The 27,089-nt window shown below is 43.9% G+C and overlaps 1 protein-coding gene across 2 annotated transcripts in view; it reads right to left on the bottom strand.

Annotated features, from left to right (window-relative positions):
* Nucleotides 1-2,161: 2,161 nt before the first annotated feature.
* LOC137545545 (hydroperoxide isomerase ALOXE3-like) overlaps nt 2,162-27,089 on the bottom strand; it is a 107,930-nt gene continuing 83,002 nt past the window's right edge. For both annotated transcript variants that reach the window (XM_068266903.1, XM_068266904.1), the window contains exons 9-15: nt 25,076-25,279; nt 24,741-24,827; nt 18,315-18,484; nt 8,903-9,024; nt 7,081-7,181; nt 4,299-4,469; nt 2,162-2,593 (exon numbers count right to left, since the gene is read on the bottom strand). In XM_068266903.1, coding sequence (XP_068123004.1) covers nt 2,414-2,593; nt 4,299-4,469; nt 7,081-7,181; nt 8,903-9,024; nt 18,315-18,484; nt 24,741-24,827; nt 25,076-25,279 — 1,035 coding nt within the window. In that variant the 3' untranslated portion in view covers nt 2,162-2,413. The remainder of the gene's footprint in view (nt 2,594-4,298; nt 4,470-7,080; nt 7,182-8,902; nt 9,025-18,314; nt 18,485-24,740; nt 24,828-25,075; nt 25,280-27,089) is intronic.

The raw sequence follows: 27,089 nt of genomic DNA, 5'->3' as shown, positions 1-27,089 counted from the left end.
GTCTCTTTAACAGTGTGCTGGCCAGGAAGCAGTTATGGGGTAATGGCCATTTTCAAAATTGAGGATGGAGAATTCCCTTGATCACAGTGGACAAACAGGACGCAGAAGAGGAGAAAGATTGAGTAGACTACACGGGAAGTATCACTTGTGTATGGTTATTTTGACTTTTTCAGTTCAGGTTTTCTTTAAATATATTGGAGGATTCTGCTGCAATTATTGCGCCAGTACACAAGTGGCACAAAACCTTTGGGTACTCTAAAGCTAGCTTTGTGTTGCATTAAGGGCATCCCTTATAAATTGGGTTTTTCCACAATTTGCCCACAGCTTGAGGGTCTTTTTCCACAGGCAGCTGCACTGCTTGCTTGCTTATTGAGTGGTTGGCAGGCAGCAAGCAGGAGAGTGGACAATGTTTTCACTGCCTACCAACTGCTTTTGGAAAAGGTCCCTTAATCTGCCAGAAAAAGAAACCTGTAGCACTCATTACATCCTGGATTAAAAACATGATATGCAACTTTAGCCATTAAATCATTAAGTTTTCGCCCCTCCAGATGCATTCTGGGCCTGCTGAGCAGTTTCCCTTTCCCCATTGCTTCCAGCAGACTATGCACAGCTATGTGGATGCACTCTCCATATTCAACACATGTACGAGGGATGCCAGCCTCATGTTGACTTAAAAGGGAACCTAAACTGAAAAGGATATGGATTTTTCCTTTTAAAATACCAGTTGCTTGACTCTCCTGCTGATCCTACGTCTCTAATACTTTCAGCCACAGCCCCTGAACAAGCATGCAGATCAGGTGCTCTGACTGAAGTCAGACTGGATTAGCTGAATGCTTGTTTCAGGTCTGTGATTCAGTCACTACTACAGCCAAAGAGGTCAGCAGGACTAGCAACTGGTATTGTTTAAAAGGCAACATCTGCATCCCTCAGTTAAGGTTCCCTTTAAGTCCAGGCTTCTGGCACATCCACCCTCAGGGCCCTTTTCCACTAGCGGCGATTGCGATTCTGAATCGCAAAATCGCTAGCGATTTTAAAATCGCTAGTTTGCCTAACAGGAATCGCAGTAGGTAATTTCCACTACCGCAATTTGTTCAATTATGTGCAATCGCACCGCGGATCGATTTTTGCTATGCAGTGCATAACAAAATCATGATCTCACACGCCGAGAAAATTTGGAACGTTGCTGAATTGCAATCGCTAGCTTTTAGCGCTAACGCTAGCGATTGCTGTTGGAAAAGGGCCCTAAGGGAGACTAGTGCAGCTGCGATCTTTCCTTCAGTCTGCTCACAGCTGCGCCACCCACAGTCACAACACTGGGAGTTTACTGGGCTCTCTGGCAACTTCCCCGCAGGTCCCAATGCACGAGCGTAGCCACATCATCCTGCCACTCGTGGCTGCACAGTGCGATCAGAAGATACAAGGGACCACACTCCCTGGAATTCCCGTTTAAGTCCCGCAATACTGTGGCTGCTTACACTACTCACATGGCTCTCACTGGCTTGTGGATCCATTAAAAGCACTTTCTGCTGCATTGAAAAGAAACAAATTCAGGCAAGTGTCCAGATACTGCTAACCACAGAACCCCAAAGTTGAGGTGATCATGTGCTATCTAGGGCTTATTCAAAATTAATCCAAACATGAATAAAAACAGGAGCCTTGTCCTATGAGGTGTCCATTCTCAGTTCATTGTGTTTCTGCCATGTCCTTATATTTCGTGTTTCCCCCGCTCTCCTGTGGTGTCCCATATATGATGGCTGGAGAAAGACCAATAGATGCCCCTGTTGTCTTCAAACCAAGCAGCACTGAGGACTACAAGTTTCATGTAAGCAGTAGCGCAACTAGAGATTATGGGGTCCCATCGCAACATTTGTATGGGGGGGGGGAGGGTCATCAGATCTATGCACTCTTCAGCATGCCACCTGTCCCTACCCTATGGATATGAATTGACTGGGCAATTCACATTTCCATGCAATACACACTGTGTACAGTCCTTAGGCACTGAGACAGTCAGAGGATGGAGAAACAAAGTGAACGCATAAAGTACCACCTGAGCCCCCTTCTCTCCAGGGCCCCATAGCAGTTGCTATGGCTATTGCTGTGCCCCTGCATGTAAGTCAATTCAATCTCAAAAGATTTGCCACTAAAACAAGCAAAGCAAACAGATGTATGCAGTCCATTTTATTAAGGAGGTTTGTACATTAGGAATAACATGAGCTAAACCTACAGGTCAGGACACTGGCACAATAAGGCTCATTTTCTGAATACATATTAGGAACCACATGTACTGATGTGGTCCTGAGAGCATACGTTTTAGATAGATACGTTTTATGCTTGTCCAGAGATGTCAAGATTCTTTATAGCAGACCAAAAAAAAAAAAAAAGGTAAGAAACAGCAGACAGATGCGTTAGTGTGTTAGACTGAAACGCTGTTCTCTATTATGCTCGGGTTCAGATATGGATAGGGAAGCGGTGAGTATTCATTTCTCTCCTGGATGGATTTGGAAATCTCAGCCAGTCTATCTTGAAAAACTTTGATGAAGTTCTGTATTTCCTCTTCTATGAAATGCACATCAGGGTAACTTCCCAGTGTCCTCTGCAAAGGGGGGGAAATAAATAAATCTAGGTAACAGGATTTACACAACACCCATCACTTCTACAAGGCAGTTAGAGGGGAAATGAGACAAATCCTCTGCCTAAATAATCACCTGTCAGCATCACTATGAGCTATCTGGGATAAGGCTTGGACCAGTACTAAGGTGTACTTAGTGGCTGTAAAATGTATTAGCTATAGGCTTGCCATACACCAGCAGTTCTGATGTGTGCCCTGCTTTCAGGACCAAAGTCAGACTCTGGAAGCACTCCTACTCATAAGCCAAATAGGTGCAACATGGTCAAACCCCCAGAGCACTAGGTGGATAAACCCATTTCGAATGCAGATCAGCACGCTTAATAACATTTCATAATAATAAGTTAGAGAGCTTTTGAGTCTTTGAGGCACTTATCCTTAGCTCATGGCAACCCAGAACCACTGAGAATCGGAGTACACTGAGAAAAAAAAAACTGAGAAGGTAGCCTCCTAAGATCACCATCAGTTTTAGATTTAGAATAAAGGGACGTTCTTGGGCAATTCCTGTATGGCAGGTCACAGCAAGTGAGCCTAGGCACCTACTACTTGAATCCAGTGTCTCTTGCTTGTGGAGTCCCACAGTGTTCTGCGCCATCACCATTACTCTTTGCAGTCTATATGTTCCCAGTGGGCATAAATGGTCAAGAACTTTGGCCTAGGATACCATTGTTATAGTGACGATGCACAACTGTGTGTCCTTCAAGCCTGGCACACAAGTCCAATCAGCATCCATCAACACCAGCTGGTTTAGGCTGAACAAACAGTTGGTGGTAGGTGGCCCACGCATTATGGATAAAGTCCAAAAGTCTCCCCACTGCAAACTAGCAATTGGTGGGGAGAGGTCATGCAGTATAAAGACTGTGAAACCCCGGCATGATCCTGGGTGGAAAACAGACAGCAGGTATCAGTTGTCTTATTCTTCCATCTGAGAAATATAACGCAGATTACCGTAATTATCCAAGTTGAAGACCTACCTACTCTAGTTCATGCATTTGTATCCTCCTGCTTGGACTACCGCAATGCCCTATTTATTGATACCCAGATAAAGTTCTGCACCCCTTATAACTAGTACAGAATGCAGCAGCCAGACTCTTAGCCAAAGCCCCCTGTAGCTCACACATCACCCCAGTACTGCAAGCTCTTCACTGGTTGCCAGTAAAATGCAGAATCCATTTTAAGATCTGCCTGCTGACATTCACGGCTCTAAACCACTTGGGACCCAAGCACACAGGGGATCTATATGCCTCTCAATGCACCCTCCCTGCAATAAGAAAATGTGGCTGTTCCCAGGATTCACTTAAACATTTGGTGCTCGGGCCTTTTCCTATGCAGCCCCTACTCTTCTACAATCAGTGCGAGAGGCACCTTCTCTGGACTTAAGGTGGTAAATAAAAAAAAATAAATAAATAAACAAAAAAGAAGAACTTTAAGCCTCTTTTCCAAAGCCTTTGGGACTGCAGAACACTCACAGCACTTGAATTACCAGGGGGGTGGGGGAAATCGCTAAAAATCAACAACATTAATAGGTTTGATGATCATGATGTGTTAGGGTTAGGATACAGGTTACACAGCTATTAGGCACTAGATTGGTGTGCAGCGGGAGAGCAGGGGTGGAGGGCACCTCCTGGAACACCATTCCATTTTTAGTTGCATGCTTGTCCTTTTTACTTACCCGGTCTTCTGGCTCATGACTGAGTACCCAGACATTGGATATAACTATTGCAGAAGTGTTCACATCAGGTAAAGTTGCCAGGATGGTCTCCATTGTGGTGACCCCTTTAGCTGTGGGTGGAGGATTCTTCATGGTGGTAGGTCCATTTGGTATCCAGGAATAGAAGTCAAACTGGAAAGGAAACATACGACAAAATTAACAAAATATAGCACATTTGTAAAGTGCTTTTCACCTATAGGACCCAAAGGAGGCTAGTCGCAGCCCTCTAGGGTTGGGTGGAGCTGTATTGATTGGGTGTGGCAAAGCAAGAGCGATCCAAAAACGAAACCTTTCCTAAAACTTGCCAGTACAACACAATCATGTCCATGCAGACCTACAAATTCTGAGAAGTTCACCTCTAGGGAAAGCTTTGATGGCAGGCAGGTGTAGAATGCATGGAGAGGGTCAGCTGTTTCAGAACAGAGCATATAAATTAAGATCTTTAAAAACAGGTTGAGTCAATAGTCATTTTTTTAAAAAAAAAATTCCCACACTCTGAACATAACCCCAAAAAAAAAAAAAAAAAAATTCGATTTTTTTAAAAAATATTGTTTCCCAGTATCTTTTTAACATATCCTGCAAATTTGGTGTTGCTAGGATTTAAGTGGACTTTGCTATTAACTGCTAAAGTCGGCGGGAATTGTTTCCGCCGCTGAAATGTCAGTACGCGATTTAAATAAATAGATACATTTTCCTCTTTGAAGATTTAAAATCGATTTTCTCAAAAACTATAAGGTCTTTTTGAACAATTTTTTTTCTTCGTGTTCCCACTATTCTTCTTAACATTCCCTACACATTTGGTGTTTCTGGCATTTAAAGGGGCTTTGTTATTAACCGCTAAAGTCGGCGGGCGTTTAATTTTCCCACGGTCAGAAGAATATTCAAAATCGATTTTCTCAAAAACTATAAGGTCTTTTTGAAAAAAAAAAAAAAATTTCCTCTTGTTCACAATTTTCTTCTTAACATTCCCTGCAAATTTGGTGTTTTTAGCTTTTAAGGGGGCTTTGCTATTAACTATTTGACATTCCTGGACGTGAAACTCACGTCCAGGAAGCCATGTGCGCTCCTGCGCGTTCCCGCGTGGACGCGCGCTCCCGGCCCGCGGTTTGTTAGCCAGCAAATCCGTGAATCGGGCAACGGTGCCCGATCACTGATTCCTCTCCCCCGCAGAAAAAGCGACAGCTTCTCTCGGAAGCCTAGCTTTTTCTGCTTCCCATTTCCCCTACGTCGCTCTAAGCGTACGTGTTACGCTTAGAGTGACGTCACTGTAAACAAACTCATGGCTGCCATCTTGTGGCCAAAAAGTAAACTACAGCTAAATGTTAAAAATAAAAATACACATATTTACTAAAAAAAAAATACAATTTAAATCCCACCCTCCCAAAAATACCCACATAAAATGTTTAATTGAAAAAAAATATATATTTACCTAAGGGTCTAAACTTTTTAAATATCTATGTAAAGATTAAATATTTCAAATTTTTTTTTTATTATAAGCTTGTAAATAGTGATGAATGCAAAACGGAAAAAATGCACTTTTATTTCCAAATAAAATATTGTCGCCATACATTATGATAGGGATATAATTTAAACTGTGTAATAACTGGGACAAATGGGCATATACAACACGTGAGTTTTAATTATGGAGGCATGTTTTATTTTAAAACTATAATTGCCGAAAAGTGAGAAATAATGATTTTTTGCCTTTTTTTCCTATTCTTCCTTTTAAAATACATTTACAGTAAAGTGGCTCTTCGTAAAATGTACCCCCCAAAGAAAGCCTAATTGGTGGCGGAAAAAACAAGATATAGATCAGTTCATTGTGATAAGTAGTAATAAAGTTATAGGCTAATGAATGGGAGGTGAACATTGCTCGGATGCATAAAGTGAAAAACGACAATGCGAACTGGTTAAACATTAAAGCCGGCGGGCAGATATTTTCCAAACGGCAGCAAAGCGGGGGTAAAGCGATAAATATCGTTCAGGCAGGATTAAAAAAAAATTTAAAACGATAAATTTCGTTCAAAAGGTCTGCACTATTTTAACCTTTAAAACGATAAATATCGTTTTAAACATATATCGGGCAGAAAGGGGCGCCATTATTTAGCCGGCGCCATTTTTCACTGGACGCGTAAAACCTGAAGTTATTCAGCTGTGGTTTGTGAGCCTTTAAAGAGAAATTTTATAGCATACTTTACCGGTTTCAGTAGTTCTGGCAACTGCAGTGAGAAAGTGTCTGGGAAGCGAATTGAAGCTAGACATGCATCTACCTCATTCCTTTCTTCTGCAATGCAATTTTAACAAATTCCCCGAGTTACTTTCTCACCTGAACTCAAATCCCAGACTTGACTGTTCTCCCCGACAGGTGCAGGGAACAAAGGTATTAGATCTGTGCTGTAAAGCAACTTGTTTTTTGTTTCAAATTTGGGGCAAATTTTAGGTTTGTTCCCAGTGGAGAAGTCATCTTTAGGTTGACAGTAGCCCAGCTAGTAGCAAGGTTTTAGTTGATCTGATTTTTTTCTGTAAAATACCAAAGACAACAAAAAAAAGCAAAAAAAACCTACATAAAAGCAAAAATCTGAAGCGTTACAAATAAACCTTTTAGGGATTGTGTGCGCCTCCGCACCCATTGATAAAGTTTAAGCAGAAGGGTGTTGCGCAGTATACAACATTTACGTAACTATACTTATGGGCACACCTCACCGTAGATGGATGTATCTAATGAGGGTATCTTGACACTTGCCTGACTGCTTCCAACGGCAGAGTGCTGAGCAGAACATCTGAAGATCACCATGGTCAGGTACTTGATTAAAGAGTCCTTTGTCTCTAAGGAAGACGGGATTCCTAAAAGTGACAGTAGAATCTTGTACAAAAATACTCAAGACCTTTGCAGCACTGCAGACATAATATATACTTTAAAAATATTCTCCATTGGATTTAAATAGGGCCATTACACTGGATAACAAACAAGGTTATAGACAATGGGGTGACAGACAATACAGATAATAGTGAGAATGCCAGAGTAGTAAGTAAGTAAGTAAGTAAGTAAGTAAGTAAGTAAGGATGCCCCCCCCCCCCCCCAAGGTAGGTAGCCAGGTATGTGGTTCACCAGTATAAGCTAGGAAGGTAGGTTCTCCAAGCATAGGTTAGCAAGGTAGGTTTCCCCAGTATAGGTTGGGCAGGTCAGTTCCCCCAGTTGCAGCCCCCTTCCTCCCCAGCCACCACTAGTTCACCTCCCTGAAACAAGCGGCGGCCACCTCCTGGGGCAGGAAATTCTCGCTGGCTCCCCCTGCCTCACAGACCTCAGACTGCAACCCGCAGGCAGCACCACAGACAGTGAAGATAGGACAGTGGTTCATAGCAGCACCGCATATGCTGAAGGAAGTAATTACCTCCGGTATATGCACTGCTATGATAGCCGCTATCCTTCCTTCCAGCATGTCAGGCAGCAGGCGGGTGAATTACACCTCAACTTTACGCATTCTAAGTGCTGCGTTTCACAGCTAGTCTCCTCTTCAATGTTGCCCACTGAACTTGCGCAATGCTGCCCCCCCCCCCCTTCCGAGCTGCTATCTTCAGCTTGGTGGGACCCCCACCCACAGCCAGGCGAGCGCCGCCACCAACTTTGCCGCCTCAGGAAACCTGCCTCACCCCACCTCATGTGCAGCCCGGGAATGCCATAGTCCAACATACATGCAGACCGTTTCGGATTGGTTGATCCTCAGTGCATGGCATGGATTAATGTGGCTCTATAGGGTAGAACTGGAAGCTCTCTCAGAGCTCACGCCAACCTGAATTATTGCAAATACATTCTGTTAAGAAGGCAAACTGGTTTTCCATAGAGTATTAGTAAGAGGGTGTTTTGGTCCGTTGTAGCCCCTCACACACTCCTAGGAGTTCTGGTTCACCATGAGCTTGCTGGGTACTCCATTTTTCAAACAAACATCTGATCTGCATGCTTGTTCAGGCAGGGCCTATGGCTAAAAGGCAGATCTTCAGCAGAGAAGTCAGGCAACAGGCATTGCTAGAGAATAAGGATGGCAGCCCCCATATTCCTTTTACCTTCAGGTTCCCATTAAGCTTTACAGCTGCTATTTGGAAATTACCTATCGCATTTGAGATGCATATGATTCTGAGCAACATCCACTGCTGGACCCCATGAGTTTTCGGTTTGCAGATTAACTTCATAACCACAGGAAAGGTCATAAAGGTTACATATTTGAGGAAATTATAGGTCTGTGTGTTCCCACTTTCTTCCAGATCACAAGCGGGCAGTGGGAGCCGACAGTATAATGTCCGCTCTGATGGTCCACTGTGGTCTGGCTGGAGCTCAGGGCAAATGCACTCCCCCATAGGGCTATATGGGGGAACGCATCTACCTGCCCGGGATCAAATCGCCGACGGCACAAAAGTGTGGCCCACTTACGCTGAGAACGAAAAAAAGAAAATGTCCGTTCTCTGCTCTAGTGGGAACAGAGCCTGCTAGCACATGCGCCATACAGTTCTCTTAATAGATTGACAGCCTGATAAGGATCTAATCGTTCCTGACAGGGACTCATTCTTACCTGAGGATTCATTTTCCTGAAATCCATTAGTGAAGATCTCGGCCACCCAAGCCTGAAGTTCTGGATCTCCGCAGACCATCTCATCACTCGTATAATAGTGATTTACAACACTGGACACAAAGCTACATGAAAGAAACAAATCATTTAGTGTTTAGTATTTACACCATGAAATACAGAATATCTACAACATACATGTAAAAATGGCTACCGAAGCAGATTTTTTTTTTTGTTAAAAAAAAAAAAAAAAAAAAAAGTTTATTGAAGCACGATAAACATACACAGCAAAACAAGTTTTAAGAGGATTAACGAGAAAAAAAAAAAAATTATATATAGGTCATGTACGGGGCATTAATTCAATAAGGTGCTAAATACATTCTTTAGAAATGTTGGCCCATATTGATAGGATAGCATCTTGCAGTTGATGGAGATTTGTGGGATGCACATCCAGGGTATAAAGCTCCCGTTCCATCACATCCCAAAGATGCTCTATTGGGTTGAGATCTGGTGACTGTGGGGGCCATTTTAGTACAGTGAACTCCTTGTCATGCTCAAGAAACCAATTTGAGGGGGGCATGGCGCTCCCCAGGGGAGGACTGGGACCTTATGGCCTGGGGGGGAAAAAAAAACTAGAGGCCCGTTATCATGGCAGCCCCAGCCCAAATGACATCACACACGCACCCCACGTGGTATATGCCAGTAGTCACGTGGAGCGCCAATGCGGAAATATAGCAAGGACACTCGAGGGACAGCATGATAGGTAAAGGCACCGGGGGGGGCACATAATACATTGAGGGACAACGGCCGGGGTTTACGTTGTGTCTAACATTCATGTTATCGCACACCGTGATTATCGCACCTGACAACCACATTGGCCCGAGATTTCCCAACATCGCAGATAGATACATTCAACCAATTTCCAGCCACATTTTTTATCTGATTCGATATCAAATGGTTGATAGTCTGTCAAGTTATCAGATGTATGGCCACTTTAATTCCCCAAGGCTCATTCCTCCCCCCCCCACCACTTATGTCCTCCCCTTTGACACCATCTCTACTAATTCCTCAAACAAGCCCCTCTTCCATCTCGGATATCCCCTCCCCCATTACCAGACCACCACCTCCCTCAGTCAGGTAACATCCTGTTTGCATGACAAGTAGTAGCAGAAAGTCTATTTAGGTGCTGCACACATGAGCTGTGGTCATTTCAGATGCAGCCTTAGTGGTATGCGCTGGCATGCTCCTCGCTAGGTAACCTCTTTACTGACCTCCCTCCTGGCACCATGATCCCTGCCTCACTAATGATAATTTCAGAAGTGTCATTACCCCTCCTTCCACCACTGTTTTCACTACTCCCCCCCCCCCCCCCCCCCAACATCCATGTTTTGCTTACCTGCTTTTTATTGAAGAAGTGCATCACTGCCTGCCCACGGCCCACTTTACTATAGTATGAAACCCTACAGGCCACATCCATACTTTGTACTGACAGGTGGTAAAGACATTAGGATTCGATCATAGTGAAAGAATCTTTTAGTAACAATTGATGCATGTATGGCCAGCTTTAGATTATGGTTTCAACAGTAAGATTGGAGAGAGGAGAGAGAAGGCAAAGCAGGTGGTTTTGGTGCAGTGCTCAGCACCGGTTACCAAACCAGGAGGCCCATAGCAGCAATAATTTGCTGCGCAGTGCACGTAAGGGTAATTTGGTGCTCTGGTCATTGCCATACCCCAAATTACACCTCCCTCTGAGTTACAACTCAGAGGGGGAATGGTATTTAATTGCAGGGGAGTTTAGTGGCAGCAGGAAGAGCTGTCATTTGGCGCTCACGGCGCCAAACTCACCCGCAGCGTACAAATACTAGAGCAGGAAATTTGGGCGCATGAGGCAGGTGGACAAAAAGGGCGCCGCCATTCACTCCTATAATAAATATCGTTTAATGGGCGCCCAGCAGGAAAAAAGGGCGCCGGAGAAAAATAACATTTTACAAGCGGCGCCTGGAGACTTAATGTTTTATAACTGCTTCTCATGATTACACATTATTTAATGATTTATAATTTTTTAAACATTTTTAAACGAAAAACAGCACAATATTTTTTTAAAAACAACCTATTTTGGTTTCTGGACGTAGAAACTACGTCCAGAAACCATGTGCGCTACCGCGCGCCCCCGCTGCCGATCGCGCGCACTCCCGGCCGCGGATTCGGTAGTCAGGGAATATTATATCGGGCTATGAAGCCCGATCACTGATTCCTCTCCCCCGCTGAAAAAACGACAGCTTCTCTCGGAAGCTGCGCCTTTTCTGGCCGTTCCCTTCCTGATGTGCCACTCTAAGCGTGTGTTACGCTTAGAGTGACGTCATGTAAACAAACTCATGGCCGCCATCTTGTGGCCAAAAAGTAATACTACACCTGAAAATGAAAATAAAATCAACACACATTTACATTATAAATCTATTGTTTACCCCCCACCCTCCCAAAACTACCCAAATAAAATGTTTACTATAAATAAAAAAAACCATTACAATAAAAAAAAAACACATGTAAATATTTACCTAAGGGTCTAAACTTTTTAAATATCAATGTAAAGATGAAATATTTCTATATTTTTTTTATTTTAAAGTGACTCTGTAACAAAAATTACAACGTTTTTTCTACCATCCTACAAGTTCCTAAACCTATTCTAATGTTATCTGGCTTGCTGCAGCTCTTTCTACTATAACCATCTCTGTAATAAATCAATGTATCTTTCCCCTGTCAGACTTGTCGGCCTGTGTCTGGAAGGCTGCAAAGTTCTTCAGTGTTAAACTGTTCTCTATGCACACTCCAGTGTGTGTTTTATTTACATAAGCCAGCAGCTTCTCTGCTATCTTATCAGTGATAGAAGAGAGCTGGATAAAAATCCTCCTCTGGAGGCTGTGAAAGGAGCTGGTCTGTCACATACTAAGGAATTAACGACATAGGCAGAGCTGTCTGCAGGAAGCCTGTAATGTTCAGTGCATGAAAGAAGCTGGGGACAGAAGGTAAACACACACAAGTGATCTCTTGAGATTCAGAAGTAAGGCTGTATACAGCCTGCTTGTGTATGGATGTATTTTCTATGTGTGGACATGCTGTACATCAACCTACTTCCTGTTTTGGTGGCCATTTTGTTTGTTTATAAACAAACTTTTTAAAACAGTTTTTGACTACTTTTAATGCGGCGGGGAGCGGTGAAATTGTGACAGAGGGTAATAGGAGATGTCCCCTAACGCACTGGTATGTTTACTTTTGTGCGATTTTAACAATACAGATTCTCTTTAAACTTGTTAATAGTGATAGATGCAAAATGGAAAAAATGCACCTTTATTTCCAAATAAAATATTGTCGCCATACATTGTGATAGGGACATAATTTTAACGGTGTAATAACCGGGACATATGGGCATATACAATACGTGAGTTTTAATTATGGAGGCATGTATTATTTTAAAACTATAATGGCTGAAAACTGAGAAATAATGAATTTTTCCATTTTTTTCTTATTCTTCCTGTTAAAATGCGTTTACAGTAAAGTGGCTCTTAGCAAAATGTACCCCCCAAAGAAAGCCTAATTGGTGGTGGAAAAAACAAGATATAGATCAGTTCATTGTGATAAGTAGTGATAAAGTTATAGGCTAATGAATGGGAGTGAACATTTCTCGTGAAAACCACGGAACCTGAATGGGTTAATGCTTATCACAGGGGGTCTTAGGTTTAGGCACCACCAGGGGGGGGGGGGGTCTAGGGATCAGAGGTAGGTACAGGGAGGGTTCTGTGTGAGAGTAGGGTTAAGTATAGTTTTAGTAACATTCTTAATCTTTTATAAAACGTTATTATGCATTTCACTTTTTAAACAGGGATTAACTTTTTAACAATTCCCGATTTCATACACATTAAAAATGTTTTATAAAGTTATAAATCATTAAACGAAATATAGCACAATTTTTCTTAAACGTTATTCATGCTTATCGTTTAAAACCCTGCGCCCTTTTTTCCTGGCACCCTTTAACGTGACGCGGCCTGGGGGGCAATCGCCCCCCCTCCCCCCCCTGGCCAGTCCGGGGCGTTCCCTAAACAACTTTAAAATTATTGGGCCTCTGTCCTAGTCACTCTCAGATGGTGGTTTGCCCAGGAGGATAGAAACACAGCCTCAACTTTGGAAGCTGCAGTGGTGGGATCCTACGAAGGACTTCCCCCTCCTACCATTTAAAGGCCAAAAAGCTTATCCAAATCTTCCACTACCTATGATTTTTACTATTAGGATCCTGGAAGCAGCCAAACGAAAGTATTATCAATCGGATGTCTATTCCCCGCATACTCCTTTATGGTGCAACCCTCACCTCCCCCACTTCAACATTCCTGATCCTATTCTTTGGGCTTCATATGCGATTAAATGGTTGCAGCACATTATGGATGGTCATCTAGCTACATTCAACTCAAAAAGGATTTTTCTCTAAACAATAAACTGTTTTTCAGCTATATTGAAATCCGACATGCTGCTCAAGCGCAGTTCACTAGGCCCATTACTTTAAAGTCTGACCCTCCCAAAACACTTACTCCAAAAACATTTAGATTCTCCTTTATCGGAGATTCATGCAACTCTAGTGGGCACTTCAACTCCTAGAGTGGACAATGCCTACCAGACCTGGAAATCAGATATACCTACCTTGGAAGAGTCGGAATGACGAGATCTCCTAGAAAAATCCTGGAGTGTATTTAATATCTTGCAAAGATAAACTTATTCAAATGAAATTTTACATATAGAAGATATTATACTCCATCCAGATTAGCGAATATGTATCCAGATAGATGTGATGAATGCCCCAGGTGCAAGCAATCCCCGGGAGATTTTATGCACATGGTATGGAGCTGCCCAAGCATACGGGCATACTGGGAAAAGGTTAAGGATTTACTTCAAAAGACATTTGAAAGACCCATTTCTCTTGATCCTAAGACATGTATTGGGGATCTCAGGGGATATAATGCCATCCAGAAAATTTGTACTTTTGTGGGACACTCTTTCCTACTTTGCCAGGAAAACTATCCTACACTGGATACAGCCAGATGCTCCATCTGCGGCAAGATGGATACAAATAATCAATGCTACTCTACCCCTATATAAATTCACGTATCTCCAGAGGAATTGTCCCCTGAAATTCAACAGTATTTGGATCCCGTGGATAGAGCACCTTAAGAAGCATGGTATGGATTATAACACATATATAAACACTCCTTAATGCATTCTGAGAATGTTGGGATGGGGGGGGGGGGGTTGGTTGTTCTGTACTGTTTTATGTAAAAGTGACAAAACTTATTTGAAAAAAAAAAAAAAGCCAATTTGAAATTTGAGCTTTGTGACATGGTGCATTATCCTGCTGGAAGTAGCCATCAGAGGATGGGTACATGGTGGCCATGAAGGGATGGACATGGTCAGAAACAATGCTCAGGTAGCCCATATAAACGATGCCCAATTGGCACGAAGGGGCCTAAAGTGTGCCAAAAAAACATCCCCCACACCATTGGACCACCAGCCTGCACAGTGGTAACAAGGCATGATGGATCCATGTTCTCATTCTGTTTATGCCAAATTCGGACTATCGAGACTCAGACCAGGCAACATTTTCCACAGCTGTCCAATTGTGGTGAGCTCATGCAAATTGAAGCCTCTTTTCCCGATTTTTAGTGGAGAGGAGTGGTACCCAGTGGGTCTTCTGCTGTTGTAACCAATCCACCTCAAGGTTGTGCGTGTTGTAGCTTCACAAAAGATAGGGCCCGGAGCCGTAGCAAAGCAAAGTGCGGAGGGCCTGGGCATGATGGGGTAGCCGTCCCCCCTGGCAGCGTGGGGGTTAATGGGTGAGGGTGGGCTGGCCCAGGCCTCAGCTCAGGTGGCGCAGGGGTTGGTGTGGGGAGGGGGAAAGATTCCCAGGCTAGGAGGCGGAAGCAAGGGGGTGGGTACATTCAGTCACTGCAGCGCAAGGGAAGAAGCTCCCTCCCTTATTTTTCTGTTTTTGTGTTGGTATGTCTGTTTGTCATTGCAGCCGGAGGGGTAAAAATGGGCTCCGGAGGTCGGTTTCTTGTGGAAGGTGATTTGCCGCGGGACAAATCCGGTGGTCTAAAGTCAACTACGGGAGACATGACTTTGGGGCATGCAGCTGTTCGAGCAGCTGGGGGCCGGTACAAGGCTGCATGTCACACGGGCGTTTTGGCTTTCTGAATTTGGTACCTCCGGACCCCTTTACCCCAGCTCTTTGTGAACTGTTAAGTTATGGTTATCTATTATGGTTTTGGAATATTGTTAATTGGCTAAAATAAAGGGGCTGCTATGGCCTTAAATTAATCCAATGCCAAGTAGTCAGTGTTCATTATTTATAAGGTTAAGATGGGAAGGTAAGGGTTGGGTGGATGGTGGTTAAGGGGAGGTAGGCTCTACCATCATTATGCTTTGCTGCATACCACGATTGTAACGAGTGGTTATGTCAGTCAACGTTGCTCTATCAGCTTGAATCGGTCGGCCCATTCTCCTCTGACCTCTAGCATCAACTAGGCATTTTCACCCACAGGACTGCCGCATACTGGATGTTTTCCTCTTTTCACACCATTCTTTGTAAACCCTAGAAATGGTTGTGCGTGAAAATCCCAGTAACTGAGCAGATTGTGAAATACTCAGACCGGCCCGTCTGGCACCAACAATCATACCACACTCAAAATTGCTTCAACCACCTCTTTTTCCCATTCTGACGTTCAGTTTGGAATTCTGGAGATTGTCTTGACCAGGACTACACCCCTAAATGCATTGAAGCAACTGCCATGTGATTGGTTATTTAGATAATTGCATTAATGAGAAATTGCACAGTTGTTCCTAATCCAAAAGTGGTCAAGTACAGATGCAGGCATGTCAATCACATCTGGGGTACAGACATGCTGCAGCACAGCTGGACAGGGTAGGGCTTCAAGGACAATTAATGCACATAGCCAAATCATTACACATCATAATGAAATGACAACAGCACAAAGACCCTGAACAGACGCTCCTGCTCCCAGGCTGGACACTATCATATAAATTTATTCCAGTGACTGCCAAAAGTACCGATGTGACCCCGGAATAGGAAGGCCGCGGGTCCACTCTGCGCATGCTTCCGAGCAGGGACGAAGCAAGACCAAGTTGCGCCAGGGGCAAGGTCAGGTTTTGGCGCCTAAAAGGTCAGGTTTTGTGCCTAAACTGCCATTCATTTTGCCGCCTTTTTAAGAATTCAACAAACTGCGCCTAGGGCAAGATACCAGCTCGCCCCCCTCTAGATCCGTCCCAGCTTCCGAGCTTCTTCCTGTCGTCCGTGAGTGAACCGAAATATGAGTTGAGGCCGGGGGGGGGGGGGGGGGGGGGGTTTGAGGAAGAAAGCAGGAAGCCTAAAAAATATGCAGAGGAACCGCAGGCTTCCTATTCTGGGATCACATTGCGCCTTTTGGCAGTCGCTGGATTCAATGTATATGATAGCGGCCAGCCCAGGAGCACCTACCTAAGGGGCTGGCGAGTGTCTCCTCAACCAAAAAGCCATGGGTACGCTTATATGCATACCAGTCTGCTTAGAATCCCTTTAAATTTTCATTTCCTAGCGCAGATAAAGATATGACATAAGAGCATGCCATCTAGCGCTCTCCCACTTGGGTCCTTTAAATGTCACAAAAATGTGAGACGTTTTCTGTGGCCATAAGCTTTTTATAGGGGACGGTGGTGTCTATTAGTTTGATCCATTTAGCCTTGGTGGGAGAATTAGGACTAAAGTCATTATAATGCAATTACCTGCCTAGCGGCGAAAGAAGCCTCAGACAAGAACTTTTTGGATTTGGGCTGTTAGATTGCTCATTATATGAACATTTGAAAAGTTTTATTGGAATGAGGGCATAGCCAGGGGCGAGACATTGCCCCGCACCAGCAGGCATTGGTGAAAGACAGCCACGGCTTCTACATTGGTTAGGCATTGGTCATTCACAAGCATTTTTTTCACTATCCGACATAATTGGCAGTTGGAAACAACTTATTTCCCACAATGCAGAAAGGATTCTACAGTGATGTCAGTACCTAGGTGCTGACATCACATTGTGGGAGGGGTTTCACCACAATCAGCCACACAGAGCCCCCTGATCCATATGAGAAAAGGTAAAACATTTCTGGGAAAGGAGATATCTGCTACTGATCGGGATAAAGTTCAATGCTTGGTTACCGTTACTCTTTAGAAGGGTAGTCAGATTAGATGCCGATGCAATCATTGACTCTTCCTTTTGGAGAACCAACACCTGGGCCGGTTCTCTTGAAGCAAGCAAGGTGAAAATATTTACATCAGGTGCAGAGATTACAGGGGCAGCATGTTTGTATGTAACAGAACTCAGTCAGAGTTGGAGGAGAAGCGAGAGGAGAGTGAGGTGAAGGAGGTCATTGGGGAAAAGCAGCTTATTGTGCTGTGTGAGGAGTCTGCATCCTCACAAGTTTTCATCAGGCAGCAAAAAGTCTAGAACCGGCCCTGACTAACACTCTAAAAAAAAAATGATAGTAACTACAACAAACATTTCCCTCAAACAATCTGAACAGGGGAAAAAAAAAAAAAAAAAAAAAAAAAAGGTTCCATGGTGAATGAGAAATTACTAAGTACCATACAGGTAAATAGAATGGGAATTTTGTTTTTACTGGGAAGTGCATACATACAATCATACATTTTAAATATACATACACAGTACATGCAACACTATCATGTGCCAAATATTTTTTATACAAATACTCAGGTCAAGCCATCTACTTAGAGGGGATGTCCATACTCCCAGGGGGGGGGGGGGGGAATCTACTTACCCAGGGCTTTCTCCAGGCACTGGCAGCCGACATGTCACACACCGCAGCCTGCGCACAATGGTGAGGGCAGGGGAGCGAACACCTTGCTATTGGTGGTGCTCAGGAGTCTTTAAAAAAATGTAAAAAGTGAACCAGAGGTGAGAGAAATGGGACTGCCATATTTAGTTTCCTTTTAGGGATCCAACATGCCAGATCCTTAAGAGACTGTTGGGTGATCACTGTACAAACCCTTTAGGACTTGCAATTATTGCATGAGTGTGTGTACCTTTAGCATTAGGATACTACATATGCCTGCTAGAATCGCTGCACACATTTACTGATATTTCAGGTCACTTTCTGTTTAAGTTCCTGCTGAACTCCTCCAGCTCATTCTCTCCTCCATGAGGCAAAAGAGGCTTTCTGCAGGGCCACATTTTTGGAAAGGCCACTAAGGCTCAGGCAGCTGCAGCCCCATGGGGCCGGGGCACCTGAACATGAAAGTGGAGTTGCTGCATATGAAAGGAAGGACCGATGGAAAAGGGAAGCTGTGTAATATTAGGTAAGGCACATAAATCTATACCCCTCTATAGCTGCCCAGATCTTCATTCCATCCTCCCTGTACAGGTAATTAGGCACAGTCTCCAGTCCTCTGTTCTGGATGTCATCAGGAAGGCAGAGACTGCTGTAGGTCACCTCTTCCATGGCTTTCTTTAGAAATCTTCCAATCACACTCGAGTGAAGAGATGTAGTCTAAATATAAAATCGAGTCAAAAGGAGGAAGAAAAAAAATTTTTTTTAAAAAAAACAAATTACATCCAGTAATCCACCCCAACCAAAAATTCATTTATACAGTATATTTTTATGTAGGCTAAAAAATAAAAAAAAAAATAAAAAATTTTTTTTTAAAAAAAAGGTGCCCATTAACCACTTCCTGCCACAGGATGTGAAAATAAGTCCTCCCTACAATAATCCTACACAATACAGGTTCTCTCTGGGTAAATGAAAAGCAGAGTTAGTACCTGCTAACGATGTTTTCAACAATCCTTCAGGGCAAGGTGAGACGTCGCCCCTCCCAGACGCAGGAACAGACAGCACTTCCCCTATAAAAGAATCAAATGGTTAGTCCACGCTCAGTGCGTTTAGACAAGTACCCGACAGGTGAACAATCCACTAACCCACAATCAGTGCTACTATCTGACAAGACAACAACACCCGGGTGGGATCGTTGCCCTGAAGGATTGTTGAAAACATCGTTAGCAGGTACTAACTCTGCTTTTTCCCCACAATCCTTCAGGGCAAGGTGAGACGATAAACAAGTAATATAACCTTAGGGTGGGACCACCGCTTGAAGAATCTTTCTCCCAAACGCTTGGTCATGAGCAGATAATGCGTCAATCCGGTAGTGGCGAATGAACGTAGAGAACGTTGACCATGTTGCCGCCTTGCAAATCTGTTCAGGAGATGCCCCTGCTCTATTTGCCCATGAAGCCGCCATGGCCCTAGTCGAATGTGCCTTAAAGGAAGCTGGCGGATCAACATTCATAACCTTATAAGCCTCAATAATTGCTAATTTAATCCAATTAGCTATAGTCGATTTAGAAGCTGCCTGGCCTGAATTTTTACCTGTATGTAAAATGAATAATGCATCTGACTTTCTGATATCCGCCGTTCTGGCCAGATATTCTAATACACATCTTCTAACATCTAAGTAATGGAAACTCTGTTCTTTCTCATTCCTCGGATTCACACAAAAGGTTGGTAACACAATATCCTGGGACCTGTGAAATTTTGACATCACCTTAGGACAAAATTTTGGATCTGTCTGAAGTACCAACCTGTCCTGAAAATCTTGAAAGTAAGGACTTTTAATTGACAGGGACTGAATCTCACTAACTCGCCTCGCCGTAGTAATTGCTATTAAGAAAACTACCTTATAAGTAAGAACTTTAAGCGTACAATCTCTTAGTGGTTCAAAAGGAGCCTTGACTAGACCCTGCAGAACCACAGACAGATCCCAAGGAGACACGTATGGTTTGAAAACGGGAAGTTTTCTTGAAACTGCTTTCATAAATCTTACAATTAAAGGAGAGGTAGAAATAGGCACACCAGAGAACGCAGTAAGCGCTGCCATTTGTACTCTCAGAGTACTGACCGACACGTTCTTTTCCCAACCTTCCTGGAGAAAATCCAGAATTGCTGGGATAGACATGCTATCAAACTTAGACTTTTTCAGCCAGACATGGAAAACTTTCCAATACTTTAAATAAATTTTCCTTGTTACCTCCTTGCGACTTCCAATCAACGTTGAGGCTGCTTTATCTGACACCCCCATGCTCTTTAACCAAGTCAGTTCAGGATCCATACCGCCAGATTCAGTCGATCTGGATGTGGATGCCACAGATCTCCTTGGACCAATAAATCTGGTCTGAGGGGCAGTAACCACGGTTGTCCCACCGTGAACCTTTTCATTACCGCAAACCAAGATCTTCTTGGCCACACAGGAGCTATCAGAATCATTTTCCTTCGGTCCTTCCTCCATTTCTCCAGCACTGCCGGGATCATGTTCAGGGGAGGAAAAACATAAATCAACGGAAAGTCCCACTGGTAATTGAACGCATTTATCCCTAATGCATTGTCCATTGCATTCAATGAGAAATAGCTTTGTGTCTGCGCATTCTCTTGAGATGCTAGCAGGTCTACTGACGGAACACCCCATCTTTCCGTGATCAGCAGAAAGACTTGTTTGTTCAGTGACCATTCTGAGGCTAGAATTTTGTTTCTGCTCAACTTGTCCGCATCTAAATTCAAAGTGCCCCTGAGATGAACCGCTCTCAAGGACAACACATTCTCTTCTGCCCAGAATAAAATCTCTGCCGCAACTTCCTGTAATAACCGGGACCTCGTGCCTCCCTGTTTGTTTATGAATGCTACTGTCGTAACATTGTCTGACTGCACTAATACATGTGTCTTGAATATTATCTCTTTTGCCTGAGTCAGTGCCAAACCCACAGCTTTCAATTCTCTCAAATTCGAAGAGCTCTGGGACTCCTGTCTTGACCATCTGCCCTGAAATGCTACATGGTCCACATGAGCACCCCATCCCCACGAACTTGCGTCCGTGGTTAGAATCTTCTCTGTTGGATATTTCCACAGATTGCCTTTCAGTAGATTGGAGTCCTCCAACCACCACTGCAGCGATGACTTCACTAGTGTTGGAATGGACACCCTGAAGTCCAGACTCCGAGGTTGTCCATCCCAATTTTCCAACAGGAAATTTTGAAGCTTCCTGAGATGCGACAATGCCCACGGTACAGCCACCATTGTTGATGACATTATTCCCAACACCTGTGAAATCATTCTTAATGAAGGTTGCCATTCTTTTTGAAGGGTCAGAATTGCATTTTTTAATTTTTCCCCTTTTTCCTTTGGAAGATAGAACTTTTGATCCAGCGCATCTATTGAAATGCCCAAGAACAACATTCTTTGGTTTGGTAGTAGGCATGATTTTTCTTGATTTATTATCCAACCTAATGACTGCAGATGATCTGAAACCGCCTGCAGGTGATTCTTTAATTCTGCCACTGAATTGCCCATTATCAAAAGGTCGTCTAGATAAGGAATTACCATGATCGACCTTTCTCTTAAAGGAATCAAAGCTTCCCCCAGAATTTTTGTGAACATTCTTGGTGCGGAAGTGATCCCAAACGGGAGGCATAGGAATTGAAACTGCATCAGTATTCCATTTACCTGAAGGGCAAACCTTAAGAATTTTTGGGATCGTTTGTGAATTGGCACATGCCAATAAGCATCCCTGAGGTCTAATGAGACCATGAATGCCTCCGGAAATAATAGTTCCCTTATGGTGAATATTGATTCCATCCGGAACTTCTTCTTCCTGATAAACGGGTTCAGTTTCTTTAAATTTAGAATCAAACGATATTTCCCTGACTGCTTTTTCACCAGAAAAATCGTTGAATAAAACCCTTCTCTTTGTTCCTTCTTTGGAACCCTGCCAATTACATTTTGCTTTAACATGTTCTCTATAATGTTCAACATTTCTGGAACTAAACTTAAGTCTTTTGGCGGTCTTGAGATCACAAACCTTGAGGGAGGGGGTGAGGCAAACTCGATTTGGTAACCAAATCTGATTGTTTGCCGAATAAATGGACTTTTCACCCACTTTGACCAAGTGTGGCAAAAATACTTTAGTCTTCCCCCGACCGCCTGACACAAGTCATTGTGGTTTTGACTGCCCCTCTGATGGCTTCGATCTGAATCCTCCTCTTCTGGATTTATCACCAAACCACCTTTTATTCCCTTTTTGATCTTTGTATGACTCTTTTTGGTTTGCCGCTGGCTTGCGAAAATATTTTTTATTAGACACTTTTTGTTTCTTTGGAAATGTCTTCTTCTTATTAGAAGTTCTTTCCAACGCTAGATCTAAATCTGGCCCAAATAACAGATCTCCTGAAAAGGGGACTCCACATAATCTATTTTTGGATGCTAAATTACCATCCCAAGTCTTGAGCCACAAAGCTCTCCGAGAAACATTTACCAGGGCAGTAGACCTGGCTGTAAATCTAATAGTCTCTGCGGAAGCATCCGCCAGATAATTTGCCGCCTTATTCAGAATCGTAATTGATTCCATCAGCTGCTCTACTGAAGCCCCTGCTAAAATATTTGCCTTGAGCTGGTTAATCCACAGCTCCAATGTTCTAGCCACACATGTTGAAGCTATAGCTGGTCTAAAGGTAGCCGCATTCGCTTCCCATGTTCTTTTAAGGTAGGCATCAATCTTTTTGTCTGCAGGATCTTTAAGATCCCCTAGATCCTCAAATGCCAAATCGCCCTGTTTCGACACCTGCGAAAAAGGAGAGTCCAATTTTGGACATTTGTCCCATAACGCCGAATCCTCACCCGTAAAAGGAAATCTGCGTTTCAATGCTTTGGAAATAAACAGCCTCTTTTCTGGATCCTTCCACTCTTTCAGAATTGTCTGTTTGATAGCATTATGCACCGGAAACGTGAGACCTTTCTTTTCCTCCATACCTTTATATAATTGGTCATGAAGGGATAAAGAAACCGCTGCCTCATTGTTTAATTCCAGTGTTTCATTAATCGCCGCGATCAGAGCTTCGGTATCTTCAACCCGAAACCTGAACGCGTATCAATTTCTACCTCTTTTGAATCTGAATCAGCTGAACTTTCATTCACATCCAACTGCTCCTGACCTTCCCCCTCAATCGCTGGAGTCACAGATACAGTACTCTGAGATGTAGAAGCTGCAGCTACAGACAAAGAGGATTTAAATGAAGCTAATGAGGAATTTATCTCTTCTCTAAAAGCTTGCAAGGTCTCTTGGACCGACGGCCCACCTTGTTCCCCCAAAATCTTATCAGTGCATTGCTGACATAAAGTTTTGGCATAGGGCAATGGCAATTTCCCATTACATACAGGGCATCTCTTATAAGTAGGAGGAGGCCTCACTGCTTCAGTTGTTTTGGCCTGCAATAACATACAAAGCAGTATAAGATACAGATAGCCCCATAAATATGCATGCAATCCCCAGAAAGAGACCCTCTGCCTCACCTTCTGGGCGGCTGGATTACCCTCAGTCTTATCTGCGGCAGACATCATGCAACGATATCCTGCCCAAAGACTGCAGTCTGTCCACTGCAGAGTAACAAAAAAACGCCGCCACCAGCCTGCACGCGCTCTTTCCTTTAAACACTTCCGCCCACGGACGTCACGCAAGGCGGAACTGGAGCCGGAACCGGAAGTGACAGAAGACCCGGACCAACAGGCTCAAGAGGCAGTCTCCGGCATACCCGCCGGAAACTACGCCTCCACCAGCCTCATGCGAATCTACCTCCGCATCCAACACACGCGTGACTCACCAGCGTCCGGTCCTCTCCCGCTCCGACTCCTCCGTAGGCGGAAAGGAAAGCCGTGCCTTCCACTCTTGCTCCACCACATTCGGCTGAGAAAGGTAGGCAACCTCACAGACACAGTCCAGTGTGAGGTGAAGGCGAGACGACCTCAGTACCATCGTCTCCGCCACCCTAGGAAATGACACCTGCAGCCCAGCACACAGGCTCAATCCCAAGGGGAGATGCCGACCTGCCTGGACGCAGGAACAAACAGCACTGAGGGTGGACTAACCATTTGATTCTTTTATAGGGGAAGTGCTGTCTGTTCCTGCGTCTGGGAGGGGCGACGTCTCACCTTGCCCTGAAGGATTGTGGGGAAAAAAGGCCTTGAGAGGTCCATGGCAGGAGAAAGTACTTTGTACTAAATACGCCTTGAGACAACCATAGCATATTGATGTGGAAACAAACGCCTATAGATGTCAGCAGTCTATGGGTTAAGCGAGTCATTGTCGGTCTGGAGCCCTGTGTGAGCAAAGGTCAGAAGTGTTTTGTCGCAAGAAGGTACATCCTGTTACCCAGTGCATCACCTGGGCCAGGGTCATTTCCACCTTGAGAAGCTGTTTGGAATATATGATCTCCAGGCTGTCCTCTAGATCAGGGCTTCCTAACCCTGTCCTCAAGTACCTCCAACAGTGCAGGTTTTGCAGAAAAAACAACAAACATTCACAGGTGAGATTATTAGTGTCTCAGCAGAGCCAACTACCTGTGTAGATTTCAACAAAGCATGCACTGCTGGTGGTACTTGATGACAGGGGTGGGAAGCCCTGCTCTAAATCTTCGCAAGACCCATACTTTATTCAAGCCTAGCTTAAGTCTAGTCTGGGCCTGCGCAAGTGATGCAAAATGGGCCAGTATGGTGGAGCTATGATGTGTTAAAGTTAGTCTGACCTTTCTGGCACATGCTCACTGTTGGGGGTGCTTCAGATGCTAGGCATGACCCAGATTTTATGCATGGTGCACTACTGCTCACTTTAATTTCACATTTACTAATTAGCTGGGTTATACAATGGCATAAAGTAGCTACATAGATCTTGGATAACAGTGCACAGAGCTTTAACCATATGAGAATAAGTTACCTGGTCAAACAGACCTCCAGGAGCAACCAGCTTTGCTGAGGCAAGGAAGTTTATCTCCAGTGTGAAGCGAAGGTGTGGAATAAGCAACTGGTAAAAGAAGGGTAGACTGGAATTACAAATCATATACACAGCAGAGTAGGAATACAACACAAAATCCCTATTTTAGAACAAATTCCCTCAGAACAGGGTGAAACTGATAATTCTAGTACAAAAGTTTGTACAAAGTTCAAAAATGAAATACTGAAATAGCCACAAATCTACAATCATGTGCACAGTGGACATCCTTTATGATCCAACAGTTTCACTAGATCATTTAGGAGGAACACAGACTTTACCTTGTACACTGGATGACATATTGGAAGATGTCTGTTGGTTGCAACATTGAACGTCTCAGCAAGCCGATGGACTTGAAGGAAATGAGAAACCAGTTCATGAATGTGGAACTCAGAATTATGCACCCACATTTTGGCCAGTAACCAGTCATATTCATTATCGCTGGGCAAGAAGATTGGAGAGTCGTCTCCTGGGGTTTGAGACAACTTAAAAAAAAAAAAAAAAAAAAACAGCTTTAGTACAGCTTACCCATACAGGGGGAACTTTATGAACAGGATTTTATTTTGTTACATTCATCTACCAGTAGTCAAGGTCTGCGCATTAAAAATTCTGCATCACTGATGCATTTGAGAGTTACACTGATGGCAAGGTGAATCATTGTGGGAGGTCTGTCCCCCCCTCCCCTTTGTAGGGAGCAGGAACTGTCCATCAGTTGATCTCCTAGAGTGCTCTGGGGCAGAAGGCTGCCTGACATCATAGCCTAGGCTGTAACATCACTGGAAAGGTGGGGATACATACTAATAAAGCAAGCGCCTGATGAGCATCTTGAATTGTTATATGTTGTGCTATGAGAGCAGTTACAGGTCATTCTTAAATTGGAATGCATCAAATTAGAACTGTGTGAAGTCATTAGTGGGCTACGTTATGAAGAGTTGTACAAACATTTGATTGATCAGGAATCAGCATTGGTAATCATTTGGGACAACAGCTTCAGGAACCATTGCTGCAGGCACATGCTGCTCGTCCATGAAAAGGTATGAACAGAGGGCAATGTTGATCAGTGACCAGAGGGATAATGGCACCTTTTTTAGCAATCTGTTGCAGTGGCGTACCTACCACAGGGCTGCAGGTGCCCACAGCCCCAGGTGTACCCATGGCTATGGGTGCAACTGTGGTGCTCAGCTACTGTGTTCTTCCACCTAGGACTTTAGTTTCGGCAACATTCGGGAAAATCAGGGATGGTCGTAGTCAGCCAACTTCGCTACGCTGGGACGCGTAGTGCTATGCAATTACGCTTTGCAAACTATGGTTTCGAGATTAGAAGCTTTGCTACGTTTGCATTTCGTAGACTACGAGTTAAAATACGCCAGCTTCGCTTAGTGTGACGCGTAGTGTATGCAGACGCTTATGCTCCTATGCGGAAACATTTCTGCAATAATCCGCTAAATATGCGCATGGGTGAACTAATATATGCGTACATTCCACCTTCCAATGCGGAATTGTATAGAGAAGGGCAATATTTCTGCGCATGCGCAATGATCCGTATAGACGCAGTTACTGCACGCGTAGTTGACTTCACAATACATACGTCAACTACGCGTAGCTTCGAATAGCTGTACTACGACTACACGGAAATACGTACGCAATGTTTTTAAACTTAGTCTATGAACTATGACGCAAAGATTCGCACTGGCGTAGTTTACGAGCAACCCTGGGGAAAATAGTAAAATCCCATGCACTGCCTGCTGCTACTTCCTGCACTAGATTTAGCACCCCGCCCCCTTGCTGTCCCATGGGCAATGTGTTTCCTTACTCTCTACACAGCCTGCAGTGAGTGAATGTGCAGAGCAGCAGGGTGAGTAGAGAGAATGATTGCTGTGCTGCAGCTGGGACATTAGCAGGGAGAGGTGGCAGGATATATTTAGTGCTTAAAAAGTTGCCCGTCATTAGAAGCCATGTGTACTGGCTGCTGTAATACCAGAGTGACTTGGACTATTGATTATTTATCCCCCCAGCTCACAATCTAATTGTACCATAGTCATAGTCTAACTGTTTGGGGGTGGGGTTGTCTGGGTGTCAGATTCCCTAGGTACGTCACTGGTCTGTTGTGATGGATCATCAAATGATGCAGGACACCTACTACAGCTTGATTTTTTCCTTAGATGATCAGCAATTATTGTCTCTAGTACGGTAACACTGACAGAGATTCTAGCATCTGCCCAGACCTAGAGACTGTACTCTAATGGTTTCTTTGGACTGCTGTGGTTGCCGTGTGCCACGAGGAGGAACATGTCT

Source organism: Hyperolius riggenbachi, chromosome 2 (assembly GCF_040937935.1).
Source record: "Hyperolius riggenbachi isolate aHypRig1 chromosome 2, aHypRig1.pri, whole genome shotgun sequence".
NCBI lineage: Eukaryota > Metazoa > Chordata > Amphibia > Anura > Hyperoliidae > Hyperolius > Hyperolius riggenbachi.
The sequence above is the reverse complement of the archived record's forward strand: the minus strand, read 5'-3'. Positions and strand labels throughout refer to the sequence as shown.